This window comes from Aquarana catesbeiana, linkage group LG02 (genome assembly GCF_042186555.1).
Source record: "Aquarana catesbeiana isolate 2022-GZ linkage group LG02, ASM4218655v1, whole genome shotgun sequence".
NCBI classification, from domain to species: domain Eukaryota; kingdom Metazoa; phylum Chordata; class Amphibia; order Anura; family Ranidae; genus Aquarana; species Aquarana catesbeiana.
The window spans coordinates 159,339,095-159,359,773 of NC_133325.1; the positions used below are offsets into that span (position 1 = coordinate 159,339,095).

General features: G+C 42.5%; 1 protein-coding gene across 5 annotated transcripts in view; it reads left to right on the forward strand.

Moving 5' to 3' along the window:
* Positions 1-20,679, forward strand: part of SCN8A (sodium voltage-gated channel alpha subunit 8) — a 279,033-nt gene that overhangs the window by 126,125 nt on the left and 132,229 nt on the right. For all 5 annotated transcript variants that reach the window (XM_073613696.1, XM_073613692.1, XM_073613693.1 and 2 more), the window contains one exon: positions 13,447-13,668. In XM_073613696.1, coding sequence (XP_073469797.1) covers positions 13,447-13,668 — 222 coding nt within the window. The remainder of the gene's footprint in view (positions 1-13,446; positions 13,669-20,679) is intronic.

Genomic DNA, 20,679 nt, shown 5'->3' on the forward strand with positions numbered 1-20,679 from the left:
TTTAGAACAGTCTGACAGCAAAATGACATTTTGAAGGAAAAAACTCATTTAAAACTACTCGCGGCTATTGCATTGCCGACAATACACATAGAAGTTCATTGATAAAAACGGCATGGGAATTCCCCAAAGGGGAACCCCGAACCAAAATTAAAAAAAAAAAATGACGTGGGAGTCCTCCTAAATTCCATACCAGGCCCTTCAGGTCTGGTATGGATATTAAGGGGAACGCCGGCCAAAATTTAAAAAAAAAAATGACGTGGGGTTCCCCCTAAATTCCATACCAGACCCTTCAGGTCTGGTATGGATTTTAAGGGGAACCCCGCGCCAAAAAAAAAAAAAAAAAAAACGGCGTGGGGTCCCCCCAAAAATCCATACCAGACCCTTATCCGAGCACGCAACCTGGCAGGCCGCAGGAAAAGAGGGGGGGACGAGAGTGCGGCCCCCCCTCCCTCCTGAACCGTACCAGGCCACAAGCCCTCAACATTGGGAGGGTGCTTTGGGGTAGCCCCCCAAAACACCTTGTCCCCATGTTGATGAGGACAAGGGCCTCATCCCCACAACCCTGGCCGGTGGTTGTGGGGGTCTGCGGGCGGGGGGCTTATCGGAATCTGGAAGCCCCCTTTAACAAGGTGACCCCCAGATCCCGGCCCCCCCCTGTGTGAAATGGTAAGGGGGTACATAAGTACCCCTACCATTTCATGAAGAAAGTGTCAAAAATGTTAAAAATGACAAGAGACAGTTTTTGACAATTCCTTTATTTAAATGCTTCTTCTTTCTTCTATCTTCCTTCATCTTCTGGTTGTTCTGGTTCTTCTGGCTCTTCTGGTTCTTCCTCCGGCGTTCTCGTCCAGCATCTCCTCCGCGGCGTCTTCTGTCTTCTTCTCCTCGGGCCGCTCCGCACCCATGGCATGGGGGGGAGGCTCCCGCTCTTCTCTTCTTCTTTTCTTCTCTTCTTCTCTTCTTCATTTTCTTCTCCGGGCCGCTCCGCAATCCATGCTGGCATGGAGGGAGGCTCCCGCTGTGTGACGGCGCTCCTCGTCTGACAGTTCTTAAATAACGGGGGGGGGGGCCACCCGGTGACCCCGCCCCCCTCTGACGCACGGTGACTTGACGGGACTTCCCTGTGGTATTCCCCGTGACGTCACAGGGAAGTCCCGTCAAGTCACCGTGCGTCAGAGGGGGGCGGGGTCACCGGGTGGCCCCGCCCCCCCGTTATTTAAGAACTGTCAGACGAGGAGCGCCGTCACACAGCAGGAGCCTCCCTCCATGCCAGCATGGATTGCGGAGCGGCCCGGAGAAGAAAAGAAGAAAAGAAGAAGAGAAGAAAAGAAGAAGAGAAGAGCGGGAGCCTCCCCCCCATGCCATGGGTGCGGAGCGGCCCGAGGAGAAGAAGATAGAAGATGCCACGGAGGAGATGCTGGACGAGAACGCCGGAGGAAGAACCAGAAGAGCCAGAAGAACCAGAAGAACCAGAAGATGAAGGAAGATAGAAGAAAGAAGAAGCATTTAAATAAAGGAATTGTCAAAAACTGTCTCTTGTCATTTTTAACATTTTTGACACTTTTTTCGTGAAATGGTAGGGGTACTTATGTACCCCCTTACCATTTCACACAGGGGGGGGGCCGGGATCTGGGGGTCACCTTGTTAAAGGGGGCTTCCAGATTCCGATAAGCCCTCCGCCCGCAGACCCCCACAACCACCGGCCAGGGTTGTGGGGATGAGGCCCTTGTCCTCATCAACATGGGGACAAGGTGTTTTGGGGGGCTACCCCAAAGCACCCTCCCAATGTTGAGGGCATGTGGCCTGGTACGGTTCAGGAGGGAGGGGGGGCCGCACTCTCGTCCCCCCCTCTTTTCCTGCGGCCTGCCAGGTTGCGTGCTCGGATAAGGGTCTGGTATGGATTTTTGGGGGGACCCCAAGCCGTTTTTTTTTTTTTTTTTTGGCGCGGGGTTCCCCTTAAAATCCATACCAGACCTGAAGGGTCTGGTATGGAATTTAGGGGGAACCCCACGTCATTTTTTTTTTTAAATTTTGGCCGGGGTTCCCCTTAATATCCATACCAGACCTGAAGGGCCTGGTATGGAATTTAGGGGGACTCCCACGTCATTTTTTTTTTTTAATTTTGGTTCGGGGTTCCCCTTTGGGGAATTCCCATGCCGTTTTTATCAATGAACTTCTATGTGTATTGTCGGCAATGCAATAGCCGCGAGTAGTTTTAAATGAGTTTTTTCCTTCAAAATGTCATTTTGCTGTCAGACTGTTCTAAACACAGGAAACATGCGCCCCTTTACAGGCACACTATAGACACCCCCCAGGTACGAAATTTAAAGGGATATTACACTTTTATTGATTGACTTTAAGCATTATTAAAATCACTGCTCCTGAAAAAACGGCCGTTTTTAAAACTTTTTTTTGCATTGATCCATGTCCCCTGGGGCAGGACCCAGGTCCCCAAACACTTTTTATGACAATAACTTGCATATTAGCCTTTAAAATTAGCACTTTTGATTTCTCCCATAGACTTTTAAAGGGTGTTCCGCGGCATTCGAATTTGCCGCGAACACCCCAAATTGTTCGCTGTTCGGTGAACTTGCGAACAGCCAATGTTCGAGTCGAACATGAGTTCGACTCGAACTCGAAGCTCATCCCTACTTGAGAGGCATCTGATTTGTCTGGATGGACATCTAACTGATGTCCAGAGCTGGAAACACCTGACCCAATTAGCTTTTACAGAACAGATCTGACTTATGTCTCCACATCTGTTCTTTCTTACCTCCAGAGCATTTGAGACCATACCCATCTCTATTTAGAGGCGTAAACCCATAGTTCATGAAATGGTTGAGAAGTCACTATCCATGACATCTTGAAATAATGCTAGTTATGCTATTTAAAGACAAACAACTGACTTTCATGTGTTATACATACTATGATGATAAGATAGGGAGGTTTTCTTGCTGTATATATAATTGGAACCAGCCATTATAAAATGAGCCTTTTATATGTTTTAATGAATCTTTAAAATAAATTGTCTTGGATTTTAAAGAATACAAGACATGTGTATGTGTACTTTTAAAGTCTCAGCTGGTATTTCATTTTGTCGGTACGTTTAAAAGAGATATTGGTACACTCTGGTGCAGGTGGAACAGTGGAAACCACATTCCTTTATAATTATTTCAACACATTAAAATCAACTTTCAACCTGCCCAATTTAATGTTTTGTAGATATAGGTTAGGCATACTATGCGGTCTACATTCCCATCTCAAAGGAATTGCTACAAATGCAACCTAGCCTCCCAAAACCACTATCATTCCTGAATCTACATGTCATGGGCTAAGACACCTTGAAACTTTCTCAGTTATTCCACAAATTGAAAACTGCCATTCCTGTGCTCCTAGAGGAAGACTGAGATGATAGGATTATTCAATACTCCACATTAATGATCTCAACAAGCAATTTAAGTCTTTGCATCAAGTCTACTATATTCCTTGAAGGCTGCACAGAATCAATCGAGTAGTTCCAGACACTTGTTATAAATGTCAAGCTGTAGCAGGCTTTTTTTTAGTGCATATGGTTGGTGTGTAGCTGTCCAGTGGTCCTTACTTTGTGGACCTAACTGTCACCAAAATCAGTAGAGTCACAGGCATCTTCCTGGGACATGACCTCTTACAACTACTGCTTGGCATGCAAACTGACCCCGGAATTCCTAAATACAGCTACTTGCTGATCTTTTATGACATCTCTAATGGCATAGGAAAACAGTTGGTTAAATATAAACTTGTACTCCCCTTCCATGCTAATTTGATTATAGCAATTAATGGTGTCCTCCCACTATACCGACTGACTTGCATAAGTAGAGACTGCCTGGAAACATTTGAAAAGATATGTTCTGTTTGGACTACTCACTCACACTCCACAAATTACCTTTTCTTTCCCTAGCTACTGTCTTAAAGCTTATTCTATCGCCAACGCATTTTTTCCTCACCATCCTCTGTTTGTGCAGGGTCGTCAACGGATCAAACAGAGCCCAATTACACATGTAGTTGTATCATATGACTTTTGTTTTTCAATATTGCTTTGGACAACTAATTTAATATATTTCTATTATATAGTCCTGGTGTGTAGGCTCACCTGTACAGTGCATGCTTCCTGACCACAAGTTTGGGGAAGCCCAGCAAAGGGAGACACAGCACAGGCATGCTTTAAAGGGAATATGTGATTGTTTTAAACATTAAAAAAAAAAAATTAGAAAGAAAATAACTTTTCTTTAAAGGGGTTTTAAAGACAGGAGTTTTTTTTTTTTTTTTTTTATCTTAATGCATTCTATAAAAGAGATAAAGATAAAAAGCCTACTGTGTGTAGCAGCCCCCCTAATACTTACCTGAGCCCCATCTCTATCCAGCGATGTCCACGAGGCCCTCAGCTGTCCAAGACTCTCCCTCCTGATTGGCTGAGGCACAGCAGTGGCGCCATTGGCTCCTGCTGCTGTCAATCAAAGTGAGTTAGTCAATCAGGAGAGAGAGGGGGTGGGGCTGAAACACACCTCTGTGTCTGAATGGACACAGGGAGCTACAGCTTGGCTCGGGTGCACCCATAGCAAACTGCTTGCTTTGGGGGGCACGCGACAGGAGGGAGAGGCCAGGAGCACAGAAGAGGGACCTGAGAAGAGGAGGATCTGGGTTGCCCTGTGCAAATCCACTGCAACAGAGCAGGTAAGTATATCATGTTTGTTTAAAAAAAAAAATAGACTTTACAATCACTTTAACAACTAATAAATAGCTACAGTTAAAGAACAACTGTGCAATGATGGTTAAATGCTGCTTTAAACTTGGCTCTATGTGGGAGAGAGCTGAAGAGAGAGGTTTTGGAGGCCTCCCATTTTGCTACACAGAGGATAAAATGTTGATTTTGCTATTCAGAAAAGAGTTGTATTTAATTAAATACAAGGCTTTCTCTGATTGGACAATATGACATCACCATCCTGCCTCTCCACCTCATCCAATCAGAGAACGCCTTGCATTTCTCTGAGTGGTGGCAGTACTGAGCAGGTGACCCCCTGTGTTTACTATGCAGAAGGGCAGACACTCAGCACTAGATCTGCAAGACTGCTGCTATCACTGTAGTAATGGCAACTACTGCAGTGGTTTGCAGCTTAGACAGGAATGAGTCAGGTATTAGATACACATACTTACATTGATCCAAGCTGGACCAATGAAACTATACCTAAACTTAAGCTTTTAAATTAGGCTAACTGCTTACCACTGTAATACATTGTCATGATGTACTGCACAAATCAGCTAATGTGACAGATGCATTTTAAAGGATTCCATTGAGGAAAGTATTATGGCAGCTGCCATTACATACAAATTAAATGAAATATGTAATCTCTGTGGCTGTCATCCTGTTTCTGTCCTAACTAGTGACACATTGACCTAGAACAAGCATGCAGCCAAAGAAATTTCAGTTGCCATTCTGCACATGTATTCTAGGTCAGGGGCTTACAGGGCAAAAAAGTCAGGATCACAGTGGTGCCAGCATGATGGCAACTGCCATATATCTATATTCACAGAAAAAACTGCACTGAAAAACAAGCAGACTGAGATTACTGATTTGTCCATGAAAATGTTATTTTCCTGGCGCATATATTGATCCAAAGGTATCAATTCTTTGAACTTCATGATTGTTTCACTTAAATGATTCAAAATGACTTAAAGTGTTACTAAACCTAAAAACGTTTTTTACCTTTGCTTGCATTAAGGTAAAAAACGTTTTCAGTCTCCCTGTTCCCCTCTTCCCTGTGTGAAGGGGAAGAGAGGGGAGAAGAGATCAGTGCTGTTCACGGCTGCATCTATTCTCCCCTCTTTTCCTCTTTACACAGCATTCGAGCAGCAGCGGGAGCGATTGGCACTTGCTGCTGTCAATCAAATGCAGTGAAGAGGAAGTGGGGGGGGGCCTAAGTCCAGCTGTGTAAGTCTTTGGAGTGCGGCTCTGTAGACACACAGGTCAGGAGTACGGGGACTACATTTCTTCCTATAGCCAACAGCTGGCTATGGTAGACCCTAAGAAGAAGAGGAGGAGCTAAGATCGCCGCCGGGGACCTGAGAAGAAGAGGATCGGGGCCACTCTGAGCAATACCACTGCACAGAGCAGGTAAGTATAACATGTTTGTTATTTTGCAAAAAAAAATTGCCTTTAGTAACACTTTAAAGCTGAATGTCTAGCAGTTCAATGGGGCTCTCTCCACAGTCAAGGGTTAAATGCGTGTTTTGACTAGGGGGGACATAAAACAACTATAGTTACCTTATCCCTTACACCCACAGGTTTCCTCCCAGCTGCACAAATAATCCCTCAAAGCCTCTTTGCTGCTTTTTAAGTACCAGGAACTATAACTTCATCATGTATAATGCAGGACTAGCTATCCTGCATTATAAGTGAGGATGTCGAGGGCCCTTCCACAGCCCGGAGCTTCACAGAGAGGAGAAGAGCTTTGGCTTTTGGGGGAATGAGGAATAAGGTTAGAGCCCTTTCACAATGAGGCAGTTTTCAGGTGTGTTAGCGCTAGAAATAGTGCCTGTAAAGCACCTAAAAATTGCCTCCTATACCGCCGAATGTGAAAGCTCGAGTGGGGTGGTGCACTTGAGGGACGTTAGAAAAAGTTTTGTAAGCAGCATCTTTAGGGCGGTCTGGGAGCGCTGTATACAGTGCCCCCAAAACGCCCCTGCCCATTGCAATGAATGGGTAGCGCTTCCAAAGTGCCTGAAAAGTGCTTCAGAAGTGCCACAACACGGGCGTTTTTAACCCCTTCTTCGGCCGCTAGTGGGGGTTAAAAGTGCCCCGCTAGTGGTCGAAAAGCGCCGCTAACACCAGCTGCGCTTTAATGCTAATGCCCGGGCGACCCCAGTGTGAAAGGGGTCTAAGTATAACTGCTTTTTCAGTTCCCTCTAGAAGAAAAAAAACAAGCATGTAACCCTTGCATTGTGTGTGTGTGTATATGTGGTGGGGTCATTTTTTACTTTTCCCAATGTTTAGCTTTAAAGTGGCATAAAACTAAAAGCAAACAGTTAATATATTTCAGCTTACCCATTCTTAGATGTGATGGCTGCATTTATTTTCTTTTATAGACTTTATTTCCATTATTTTAACAAGCTATTCTGCAGATTTATCAGTTACAGGGTTGAGCTAAACCATTTACTACTGACAGGTGTGCTTACAATGATCAGATTTTATATATGTAACATTTTAACCCTCAAAAGAAAAACAGTTTGCTGTAGCTACTTATAAAGTGTTAACTGCGGGTCAGCTTCAATGGGGGTTATTTACGAAAGGCAAATCCACTTTGCACTGAAAGCACACTTGGAAGTGGAGTCGCTCTCAATCTAATGCCGCGTACACACGAGCGGACTTTATGGCAGACTTTGTCCGGCGGACTTTTCCACTTTTCCCTACACACGATCAACCAAAGTCCGAAGGATTCGTACGTGATGACGTACGACCGGACTAAAACAAGGAAGTTCATAGCCAGTAGCCAATAGCTGCCCTAGCGTCTGTTTTTGTCCATCGGACTAGAATACAGATGAGTGGACTTTTCGTCCGGACTCGAGTCCGTCGAAAAGATTTGAAACATGTTTCATTTCTAGGTCTGCCGAACTTTTGGGGAAAAAAAGTCCGCTTGAGCCCACACATGATCGAATTGTCCGACCGACTCCGGTCCGCCGGACCAAGTATGCCGTAAAGTCCGGTCGTGTGTACGCGGCATTAGGGGTAGATCTGAAATGAGTGGAAGCTCTGCTGATTTTATCATCCAATCATGTACAAGCTAAAATGCTGTTTTTTATTTTCCTTGCATGTCCCCCTCGGATCTACAGCGACTGCACTTCCAAGTGCACTTGCAGTGCAAAGTGGATTTTCCTTTAGTAAATAGGTGTCTGTTGCTTCTTCATCCAGCATGGGGGCACTCTAATACAGGAGGTGTGTTACTGGTCAGATCACCAGGTAAAAACAGAGGGAGAAAAAAGCCTAAAAAAGAAAATGAATGCAGCCACCACATCTAATGATTGGCAAGCTGCAATATACATTTTTGAGTTTAATACCACTTTAAGGCTAAACAGCAGAGAGGCAAATAACTTTTTCACAAACAGGTCAGCAGTAGCTGTCTCTTTCTTTCAGTACAGGTTTCATTTAAAGTGGTAGTAAACTCATTTTTACCACTTATACCAGGGGTAGGCAACCTCTACCCTCCAGCTGTGGTGAAACTACATGTCCCATGAGACATTGCAAGACCCTGACAATTACAGGCATGACTCCTAGAGGCAGAGGCATGATGGGATTTGTAGCTTCACAACAGCTGGAATGCCGAGGTTGCTTACCCCTGACTTAAATCTACAGGTAATCCTATAATAAGCTTACCTGTAGGTAGTGTGAATAGCTCCTAAACTTGCATAGTTTAGGAGATATTCAGAGTGCATGCAGCTGGTGACTTCACTGGCACATGCCAGACCTTCAGAGACCGTGCCGTAAATGGCGGCACCCGCAAGCATGCGTCAGTGATGTCATCGCGCCCCCGACCACTCGTGAAGCCGGAGGCTGCGAACCCGGAAGGAAGACCAGGTGAAGATGGAAGCCCTCTCAGCGGTGAAAGCACACCACTGGAAGGCTTTGTTTTAAGGTAAGTCTTGCACAATGTGCTAGTATGTGGTGCATACTAGCAAATTATGACATTGCCTTGCAGGGGAATTTTTTTTTTTCTTTAACTACCACTTTAAGTTTGATTTGGACCAAATATGGAGCTGGCAGTGCAATCGGAAAGAGTTTAAAATTAAGGCCAAGTTATTATTACATTCATAGTAGTTACACTACAGAGGGGCTCAAAGAAAATGTATACACACTTCAACAGTTATCAATGCCCTTTTTTAAAAACCTGAATTGAACTATGGCAGCAATGTGTAGTGTTATGTTTCCCCTAAAGATATCAGTAGTCGCACCATTTTTGATGTCATCATTAGACATGTGCACTGCCAAAAAATTTGTTCGTTTTCGTTTCATTCATTAATTTTATTTTTTTGTTTTTCGGGTCATTCGTTATGATCGCAATTCGTACATTCGTAAATTCGTACATTCATACGAATTCATACATTCGTACATTCAGAAATTCGTACATTCGTACTATGTAAATGACATTCGTACATTCATAAATTCATACATTTGTAAATTCGTAAATTTGTAAATTAGAAAATTCGTATATTCGTAAATTCATAAATTAGAAAATTTGTATATTTGTAAATTCGTACATTTGTAAATCAGAAAATTCGTACATTTGTAAATTAAAAATTTGAAAATCCGAAAATTCGAGAATCTGAAATAGTAACTATTACATTATAGGTATTGTAATTTCCTTTCAAATTTGGCTGTTGGTGAACGTAACAAATACGAATTTATCCGGAGTTACGAATTATCCGAAATAACGAATGCTGCATCTAAACAAATGGAACGGAACAAATTATTAATAAATAATAATAATTAAAAGTTTTTATTATTATTATTATTGTTGTTTATTATTATTCATTGCGTTCTATTCGGATATGGCATTCGTTATTTCGGATAATTCGTAACTTCGGATAAATTTGTATGTGTTACATTCACTAACAGCCAAATTTGAAAGGAAATTACAATACCTATAATTTAATAGTTAGTAATAGTTAAGTTATTATTAGTTAATTATTATTTCAGATTTACAAATTCACTAATTTACGAATTTACGAATGCACGAATGTACGCATTTACGCATTTACGAATGCACAAAATTTACGAATGTAAGGATTTATGAACCTACGAATTTTCGACCATTCAAATTTATGAATATTTGTAAAAATTAGTTAAACGGGTTTTCGTTAATTCGGATATTTCCAAATTAACAAACTTGTTGAAATTCGTTGAACTAATTCGAAACGAAACAAATTGCTCATGTCTAGTCATCATGTTACTGGTCATTTGTGCAGTTTATGCAGATTAGAAATGTTACTTCCAGCAAGATGGCGCACCACCTCACTACCACTGAGATGTGAGCGACTATCTCAATGACATTCTGCCAGGACATTGGATAGGACATGGAGGTGCTGTTGAATTCCCTCCATGTTCCCCAGACTTAACACCCTTCGATTTCTATCTGGGGGGAACACTAAAGGATGTAGTGTACCGTAAAAAGCCACGTACACTGACTGCACTAGGGGAAGAAATTTAAACATCATGCAGAGCAATTATCGTGGAAACTCTGGTCAATGTTGTCCATGTAGTAGGATCTGGATGCTAATGGTGACCTCTTTGAGCACCTAATGTGATTGCATAATTCAAACATAACTTACAGCTACCTTTTGATGTTTATATAAATCTAGTAGTAACCGTAATATATTTTTCATGTTGAAGTCTGTATACATTTTTTTGGGCCCCTCTATATTTTATCAAGGAAGTAATGCTTATGTGTGCAGCAGAAAAAAACATTTTATAAATATTAAACTATTACTTTTTATGGCCCATAGCAGTTCCAAGTGCAGTTTTTTTTACTCTACACATTTGCTCCTTGCTTTGTCTCTACATAAAGAACTTTAGTTTTTTGTTTTTTTCTCCATCTTAATCTACAGCCACATAAGTCTAGGTTTACAAAGACAAACTGAATAAACAATGCTTTATATGAGCACGTTTTAATTTATGCGCATGTCTTGCTTATGCTGTACCCACAATTTGCACTAAAAGGATGTTTGTAGCAACAATACCACAGGTGACTTTATCTTTGCATCAATTGCATCAGTTTGTCCCACGTTTATGATAACCTTTACCTGTGCTGTGCACTGATTAAAGCCTGGAGTAAGAGGGTCTGTAGTGGACAAACATGGCCAAAACTTGTTACCATTAACTATTTGTAATAAGATATTCTATTAATATGTTAACTACCAAGTACTTAAGTTGTAGCCATATTACAACATCTATTATTATACTAGCACATAAACTGGCTATCATTATGAAACAAAAGTTGGACATGGAATAACCTATACAAGATGTAGTACTGATATCTGTTACAGTGGATTCCCCTTTTAAAGAGATTACTGGGAAAAATGGGTATACATTACTAACTGGAGACAAATTGCATTTTCCGCTAAAAACATAATATTCCTTACTAAGCTGTCATCTCTCCAGTGTAACAGTATTGTATTTCCTTTTTGACTGGGACATTTCTGTCTCTCAAAAATGCCTGTTATATTTACCTATACTGTACAATATTAGTTCCCTAAGGCTGATCAGTCACAACTGTGCAGTATATGCTTTGTATTGTGTGGATTAGTGAATGGGTAGAATTGTAAATAACAAACGCTATAAAAAAAAAAAATCTTGATATTTGAAGATTGCAGGCCTATGTTTATGATTATTTTACCTAAAATGGATTGCCATAATTGCTTGGCAATTACTATGTATAATAAAAACTGATATGAATTATAATTTTAATTATGTAATTTATCATTCTTGGGATCTGAATTGACGGGCAACCTTTTTTTTTGTTAATAATCCTTTTATTTAGTTTCAAAGAAAAATGTAAATACCAAATAGAGCCTAATGGGCATACCCAGGCCCAATGTAATACATAGATACATAAACAAACCCGGCACCTTATCTAATAACAGCTAAAAGGTATATACCACCTACTATTTAACCAACATTAATAATTGCATTTTTAATAAATAAATAAATTTTTATTTTTTAATTAAATTGCGTTTTAGGCAACAAAGTATTTAACCAGATGAAGCCTTTTGAAGCAGAGATTACTTTTTTTTTACAATGGCAGGATAACACAATCCAGAAGTGTGTATTTTTCCAAAAAACAAGAACATAAGGAACAACACTTACAGAAAATCATTTTTATGTGACTTTTTTTTTACCGGTGGTGGTAGGCGTCACTAAAGCCTGGTACGCACTATTAGTTTTTTTCCGTTGCCATAATTTATGACAATGGCAAATGTAAAGTAACACACCCATTGTGCCTTAAAGAGAGTATAAGTTATAGTTAATTCATCTTCAAAATGTGTTTAAATATAACAACAGAAATGTTATATATTGCAGCTTCTTGATCCCTAGATGTAGTGGTTATATTCGTTTTTGTTTTTCCCCCTATATTCACCTGCTGATTCTACCAGTAACTCACTTTCTGGCCTAGTGTGAAAACACTCACTAACTGTACTGTATGTATGGAGGAGCAGCATGGTCACCCTTAGGACAGATAATGTTTTCAAACTACAGAACACCATCGCCCCTTCTTCATAACATAGGAGGTGTTCTCTAATTCAGAGGTAACTTGGGCAGGGCTAATAAGGCGCCTACTGATTTTAGAGCATCAGAAGCCCTGTGTTGTCTGCTTACTATAAGAAGCTCACTGAATTTCTGACAGGATCATTGGGTATTTTTTGCACTTAGGCTCCACTCACACATATGCAGGTGCAAAGGTGAATGCGCACTTTTGTATGATTTTGCCTGATTTTGCATGCCTTGTTTAGGGTAGCCCATTAATTTCAAAATCACACAAAAAAGTGCATGACCTTTTTTTTAAAAAAAAATGTGCCACACCAAAATGCATGGTCCTTTGTTACTATGTATTTTGGTTAGTGCGAAGGCATGTGGCTTAATAGTTAACACTGGAGTGTTATTAAGACCCCATTCACACTATCCAACTTTTGTTGTCTGATTTCCTTCAGATTTACCAAAACCATGTAGTACAATGGCCTGCCTGATTGCATACAAATTGAGACTCCTAAGGTTTGACCTCATATTATATGGTTTTGGTAAATCTGAAGGAAAAAATCTACAGAAAATTGGATAGTGTGTATTCAGCTTAAGAATTATTAACACTGCAGTGCACCTGCAAAAGGAATGCACATTTTTTTTGTGCATTGAGGGAACATGCGCTCATTCCTGCAGTACACAAATGTGAACCTAGCCTTACCCACAGATGTTACAAAATCCTTTTAGAAGTATATTCAACAGATCAAAAGGGAGTAACTGAGATAAGTTCATTGTTAGGGTTTACATACACTAAGTTTTTTTTTCTATATAAGATATGCTTTTTTTAATATGGACAACAAACACCTGCGTACACTTCTATGTGCATAAGGGATCAGTGAAATTTGGTGATCACTACTCAAGCACAATCAAAGCAGCCATGTACCGTACATGAACCCCCAAATCATACTGCAGTTGTACCAGATGCATGCTCTGTTCAAGGGACAATACTGTACAGCTTTTCAGCTGCCGGATGTGCTTTACAAGGCTATGTGATGCTGAACAAAGATGCAGAGACCTGTAGCTTTTATGAGCAATGCTTATGATTGGAGTCTATTTAAAAGCTCTAAAAAGCTACAGCTGCATACAGGGAAGTGTGGTTTAATATTTTTGTTGATTTCATTCTGCAGGTCTGAAGACCATTGTGGGTGCCCTTATTCAGTCTGTGAAGAAACTGTCAGATGTAATGATTTTGACAGTGTTTTGCCTCAGTGTCTTCGCTTTAATCGGTCTACAGCTTTTCATGGGTCATTTAAGAAGAAAATGCGTTGTTTGGCCAATCAACATGGATGAGCAGTATTTAGCCAATGGCAGCAAAGGATTCGATTTTGAAGAATACACAAACAATGATAGTACGTAGTCTAATGTCCATTTTTAATGACCATATGTTTTCATGCAAGCAGTTACTTTTAGGATGAATATTATCATAACCATATACACTCCTTTTAATGAAGAGGCCTGCCACCATTGCAGGTAATCATAGATATATGGAATGTTGCCCTGGTGGTAAAACATGTACTGAGCAATGGTCTTCTACTAATGTGTATGTGTTCTTCAAGCCAGGTAGGACCAGATTTAGCCTTTAAAAAAAATAAAATAATAAAAGAAATTGCTTATTTCCTTCTACAGGTTTTAGACCAATAAATTATATGGCAGATGCAAAGTGCTTTCTGTGCCAAGAGTTTTTTTAGAATGCTGGAAATTTTTTTACTAAAGAAAATTCTCTTATCTGTTCTTTTGTGAAATATACACATCTAGTGGAAAGGAGAGAGATGAGCTGTCAATTACAGAGTGATGTATCATCAAATCTATCTTGCAATGTTAAGGAAATTCAGACTATATGCAGATGATAGAAAAACAGCAGGTCCTTCAAACACCTATCCACAGATTACATGCATTATAAGGGCATGTATAGTTGTGTGTGGCACACACTAGCTGTAAACTGAGGTGACCAGAGTGTGCTGGTGTTAACAATTTTAAATGCCACACCAATGCACCATAAGTGACCAGCATTTTAGTGTAGTACAACTCACAGATGTGAACATAAGTAGAGCAAGCAGAGTTTCTTCAAACTGATTTAGATATTTGTGTTGCTATTCATACACTTATTTGAGAAATAGCATAGAATGGTAATCTACAATATATTACAAATGTCAGATAATTGAATATGTATACAAAATATATGTGCACAATAAACTTCAATAAACAAGCTGCAAATGCCAAGTTGATTAATAAATCATTCAAAATGTGTACAAAATATGTGCTGTGCACGTGTATAATAAAAAATATATAATTAAGAAAAAATTGTAAAGACAAAGGGGGCTATTTCTGAAAGGCAAATCCACTTTGCACTACAAGTGCACTTGAAAGTGCACTGAAAGTGCACTTGGTAGTGTAGTCGCTGTAGACCCAAGGGGACATGCAAGCAAAATAAAAAACAGCATTTTAGCTTGCACATGATTGGATGATAAAATCATTTCAGATCTACCCCTCAGATTTACAGTGACTGCACTTCCAAGTGCACTTTCAGTGCATTTTCAAGTGTACTTGTAGTGCAAAGTGGATTTGCCTTTCGTAAATAACCACCATAGTCCAAAAATGTGCAACTTGGTCCAAAATAATGTGTGACAAAGTCCAGAAAAATAAAATTAATATCCACATATCCTTGTGACGTATGGCACAAAATTTCCTTTCTTGTTCATACGTCACGGGACACAGAGCCTTTGATAATTACTTAGTGGGTTAGATAGTCACTGTCAGGTGATTGGACACTGGCAACCCTAATTACAAGGCGAGTTCCTCCCCTATATAACCCCTCCCATATGGAGAGTACCTCAGTTTTTTCGCCAGTGTCTAAGGTGGTTGGTCACGTCAAAGATGTGCTAAGAAGAAAGCTCTGTTTTATGGTCCCCGAGGGGGCCTAGGTGCTATACAACCAGATCCATATACATACGCCTAAGATGGATGGTACCCGGGCCTCGTGAGAGAAGAAACAAGGTTTTGCCTGTAATGTCTCTCGTTGAGGACTGGGCTCTGAGATCCAGTACTTTGGTGCCCAAATTTAAGTTGCGTGAAAAGTTTTTCTGGCAGAGTCTTCTACAGGTCCAGGGAAGAGGATCCTGTGAGTAGGAACCCAGAACCCTGAAGGTTGGCACAGCGCTACCCGCCGTGATGGGTAAAGGTTGGAATCTGTCTGTTCTCAGCAGCTCCTGCAGCGGGGATATGGTAAGGGAAGACAATCCTAAAGTTTACACATTGGGGGATCCCACGCAGTCCGGGGGTCCCGTGCAGTCCTCAGGTGGTCTCCTTCCTCCCCCTCGCCTCCAGCCGCTGCCATGACAGTCCTGCGCACATGCAGGGGGTGCGCTTTTACGGCGGTTTTGGCGGGGAAGGAAGGGGTGCGTGGTTGCGGCGCCGTGCATGTTCGGCATGCACGGTGCACCAGTGCACAGGCGCAAAGCTGCTATGTTTAAAAGCCGAGTACACCAGAGCTCCTGTAAGCGGTGCGACATAGAGCTGTGGACAGTAAGCATCTCAGTGGATTCGGATCCAGGCATACCTAAGACATCTACTCGGCATCAGATTGTGCAGACTGAGCTAATGTTTATATTGTAAGACTAAGGCACAACATTGATTACATTTGTACTAGTACCTCTGCTTTGCAGCTTAGGACTATGTCTCCCCGTAAGAGGGCTTCAAGGGGAGGTAAAAGAGGCACTAAGAAATCACTGCCTACATCTAGTGGCTCTGGACATGATTGCAGAATACCATCCCACGCGAGAGACTGGAGGCAGCCTCACAGGATGAGTCTGTGCCCCTGTCAGGCTTTGCAGCCTCTTCCAATGTTACAATCCCTGTATATGTCATGGAAGACACTATGAAGGCTGCATTGGAAGGTTTAGAAGGAAGGATTACTACCTTTATCACAGCTTCCTTAAAGAGTAGCAGAAAAAGGGGTAGATCCCTTCCCTCTGCTCAGGGTTCCTCTCAGATGAGCATTCTGATAATGTTGAAATATCCTTATCTGGGGATGGGGATCAGGAGCAGTCGGACGATTCAGGAGAAGAGAAGCTCTCTTCTGCCTCTCAGGCCCTCAAAGTACAGGTGCAATATTATACTGAGTTGGTGCGTACCACAAACAGATTGCCCTCTGCTGAGGCTACCATATCCTCTGTTTCCTCCTTGGGATCCCGGAAATTCCCACAGGCTGCGTATACCTTCCCAATTCATCCCTTGCTGGAGAAATTGTTGTATGAGGACTGGGGTCACCCAGATAAACTATTTTCTCCTCCTAATAGGTTTTCCATGCTTTATCCAGTGGAAGAAGGGTTCACCAAGAAATGGGGGGTGCCAGCAATAGATGCAGCTATTTCTTGTGTGAATAAAAGCCTTACCTCTCCTGTGGACAATGCTCAGGGGTTCAAAGATCCAACTGATAAAAAACTGGAAACTGTGTTTAAAGCCTCCTTTTCTATGGCTGGCACTGTGGTCCATCCTGCGGTCGCAGCAATTGGTATGTGCCTCAAGGAACAAATGAAGCAGGTGCTTAACTTCCTTCCCATTGAGGAGGTCGAGGTTTATGCAGACCTTCCTAAGGCCTTGTGTTTTGCGGTTGATGCCATTATGGATTCTGTTCAGCAAACATGCCGCCTTTCTCTCCTGCTGGTACACGTGCACAGGTCTCTTTGGCTTAAACGTTGGGCAGCTGAGGCTTCATGCAAAAGATATTTGACTGGGTTCCCGTTTTACAGGGAACGCCTATTTGGGGATGATATGGACAATAATATCCAGAAGATTACCGGGGGTAAGACCACGTTGTTACCAGTTAAAAAGAAGAATAAATGTCCCTCATTTAGACTTTCTCTTTCCCCAGCCCCTGGAGCCTCGACCACCAGGCAGTGGTGAGGGCCTCCCCAGTCCAATACTAGGGGAGAGGTTCAAGGCCAAACCCAAGGGCAAAAGAAGTCTTGGGGCCCAAGATCTGTTAAACAGAACCCCAAAGCCTCCCTATGAAGAGGCGCCCCTGCTCGGCCGAGTGGGGGAAAGGCTGCTGCAGTTTGCAGGCACCTGGCGGGAAGAGATTCAGAACAAATGGGTAGCCTCCACGGTGTCTCTGGGCTACAAGCTGGAGTTCCGGGAGTTTCCTCCATCTCGATTCCTAAGGTCAAGAATCTCCAAAGATCCAGAAAAGAGGAGGCCCTTGCTTCTGGCCTTAGGACATCTATTATCCCAAGGGGTAATTATAGAGGTGTCCCCAGAAGAGCAGGGCTCAGGGTTCTACTCAAACCTCTTTATGGTTCCAAAACCGAATGGGAATGTCAGACCTATTCTAGATCTAAAAGACCTGAATCAGTTTCTAGACATTCGTTCTTTCCGCATGGAGTCAATCCGCTCAGTAGTTTCTACCCTTCAGGGGGTAGAATTCCTGGCATCAATAGATATCAAAGATGCATACTTACGTGTTCTAATATTTCCCGCTCACCAAAGATTTCTAAGGTTTGCAGTGGATCAGCGCCACTTCCAATTCGTGGCCCTACCTTTTCAGTCTTGCTACCGCACCTCGAGTGTTTTTGCCCCACCCATGGCAAAACTAAGGGCTCGGGGTATAACAGTAACAGCTTATCTGGACGATTTGCTACTCGTGGAACAGTCCGTAGCACGCCTAGACCGCAATGTGCTCAGCACAGTAGAGTACTTGGAGTACCTAGGCTGGGTCCTCAATCTAGAGAAGTCTTCCTTACAGCCCCTAAAAAGGCTGGAGTATTTGGACTTGGTCATAGACACAGTCCAAAGCAGAGTGTTTATACCCGGGTCAAAAGCCAAAGCCATAAAAGATTTGGTCCAGGTAGTCATGTCAAGGAAAAATCCCTCCATTCGGCTATGTATGAGACTATTAGGGAAAATGGTGGCCTCTTTCGAGGCTGTTCTATACGCTCAGTTTCACTCAAGGTCTTTACAGAGCAGCATCCTCTCTGCCTGGAACAAAGTTCAAGCCTTGGATCTTGTGCCAATGTGCCTATCACCATGGGTACGCCAGAGCCTCAATTGGTGGTTGCTGACCAAGAATCTACTGAAAGGAAAATCCTTTGTACCAGTTACTTAGAAAATCATAACCACAGATGCCAGCCTAATAGGCTGGGGAGCGGTTCTGGAAGAAGCTTCCACCCAGGGAAGATGGTCCAGAGCCAAAAAGCTCTTGCCCATCAACATTCTGGAGATTTGGACAGTTGGTCTAGCCCTCAGGGTCTGTACTTACAGGTTGCAGGGTTGCCCTGTTCGGATACAGTCTGACAATGCTACGGCAGTGACCTATATCAATCACCTAGGGGGCACCAGGTGTCTGGATGCCCAGCTGTGTCCAGGAGAATGGTCTCTACACCCCAACATATTTCAGGCCATATGTCGAAAATGGGGTACCCCGCATGTAGACCTGTTGGCTTCCAGGTTCAACAAAAAACTGGACAGCTTTGTGTCAAGATCAAAGGATCCGCTAGCACAAAGGTCAGATGCCTTAACGATTCCATGGGATCAGTACTCTCTGATCTATGTGTTCCCTCCAGTTTCTCTTCTACCACGATTCTTTCAGAGGGTCAAAAGGGAAGGAAAGCCAGTGATTCTGGTGGCCCCAGCTTGGCCCAGGCGACCTTGGTATGCGGAGATCGTAAAGATAGCAGAAGGAAGACCTTGGGTTCTTCCGCTGCGCCCAGATCTACTCTCACAGGGTCCAATATTCCATCCTGCCTTACGAAGTCTGAATTTGAATGTTTGGCAGTTAAGACCCACATTCTGAAGGGTCGTGGGCTCTCTCGGGGGGCCAGTCCTATCCACTCTAGTTAATGTTAGGAAGCCGGCCTCCAGGCTCATCTACTACAGAATCTGGAAGGCATATGTTTCCTGGTGTGAATCCAGAGGGTGGCATCCTAGAAGGTATGCCATTAGCAGGATTCTTGCCTTTCTTTAGGTGTAGAAATGAAACTGGCCTTGAGCACTATCAAGGGCCAGATCTCGGCCTTGTCGGTATTCTATCAAAGACCGATTGCCTCTCATTTCCTGGTCCGGGCCTTGTTCAGGGGGCACTATGCTTGAATCTGCCGGTTAAGCCTCCTGTGTGCCCATGGGATTTGAATTTGGTTTTGTCTGTTTTACAGGAACAGCCTTTTGAACCATTGCACAATGCTTCTTTAGTTCGTTTGACAAAGAAATTGTTTTTTCTGGTAGCCATATCCTCGGCTGGAAGGGTATCAGAATTAACAGCTCTTTCTTGTAAAGAGCCATATTTGTATATTCACAAAGACAGGATGGTGTTGCGTCCTCACCCAACTTTTCTGCCTAAAGTGGTTTCAGGATTCCATCTGAATCAAGATGTGGTCCTACCGTCCTTTTTTTCAGATCCGCAGTCCGCGGAGAAGAAGTTGTTACACTCTTTAGATGTTGTACGAGCAGTCGGAATCTATCTGCAGGCAACGGCTCAGATACGAAAGATTGTCTATTTATTCTGCCAGAAGGCCCCAAAAAGGGTCAGGCAGCGTCAAAATCCACTATCTCTAGATGGATTTGACAGGTTATTGTTCAGGCTTATGGTATAAAGAAGAAGATTTCTCCTTTTCAGGTTAAAGCGCACTTAACTAGAGCAGTTAGTGCCTCATGGGCAGTGCATCACCAGGCCTCCATGGCTCAGATCTGCAAGGCTGCAATTTGGTCTTCAGTCCATACATTCACTAGATTCTATCAGGTGGATGTAAGAGGGCATGAGGATGCCGCCTTCGGACGCAGTGTGCTACAGGCAGCAGTATAGGTCCTCTTGTCCGTTGGCGGTCTGTTTCTGATCTGTGTCTCCCTCCCCTCAATTTGGACATTGCTATGGGACATTCCACTAAGTAATTATCAAAGACTCTGTGTCCCGTGATGTATGAACAAGAAAATAGTATTTTTTAACTACAGTTTACCTGTAAAATCCTTTTCTTGGGAATACATCACCGGACACAGAGCTCCCGCCCCCTTCGGGATTATACGTTGGGATACTTATTGCTTTGCTACAAAACTGAGGTACTCGCCATATGGGAGGGGTTATATAGGGGAGGAACTCGCCTTGTAATTAGGGTTGCCAGTGTCCAATCACCTGACAGTGACTATCTAACCCAGTAAGTAATTATCAAAGGCTCTGTGTCCTGTGATGTATTCCCAAGAAAAGGATTTTATTTATATTTTTATTTATATTTTTATGTGTGCACCTTCACTAACCCCTCAGGTGTTATCTCACCTTGGTTAGATGACCCTCACTACAAAGGTCAGAATTAATGTGCTCTTTTTAATTCCAGGACAATACAAAGGCTGATGGAGTATATCATCATCAAAGGTCTCAT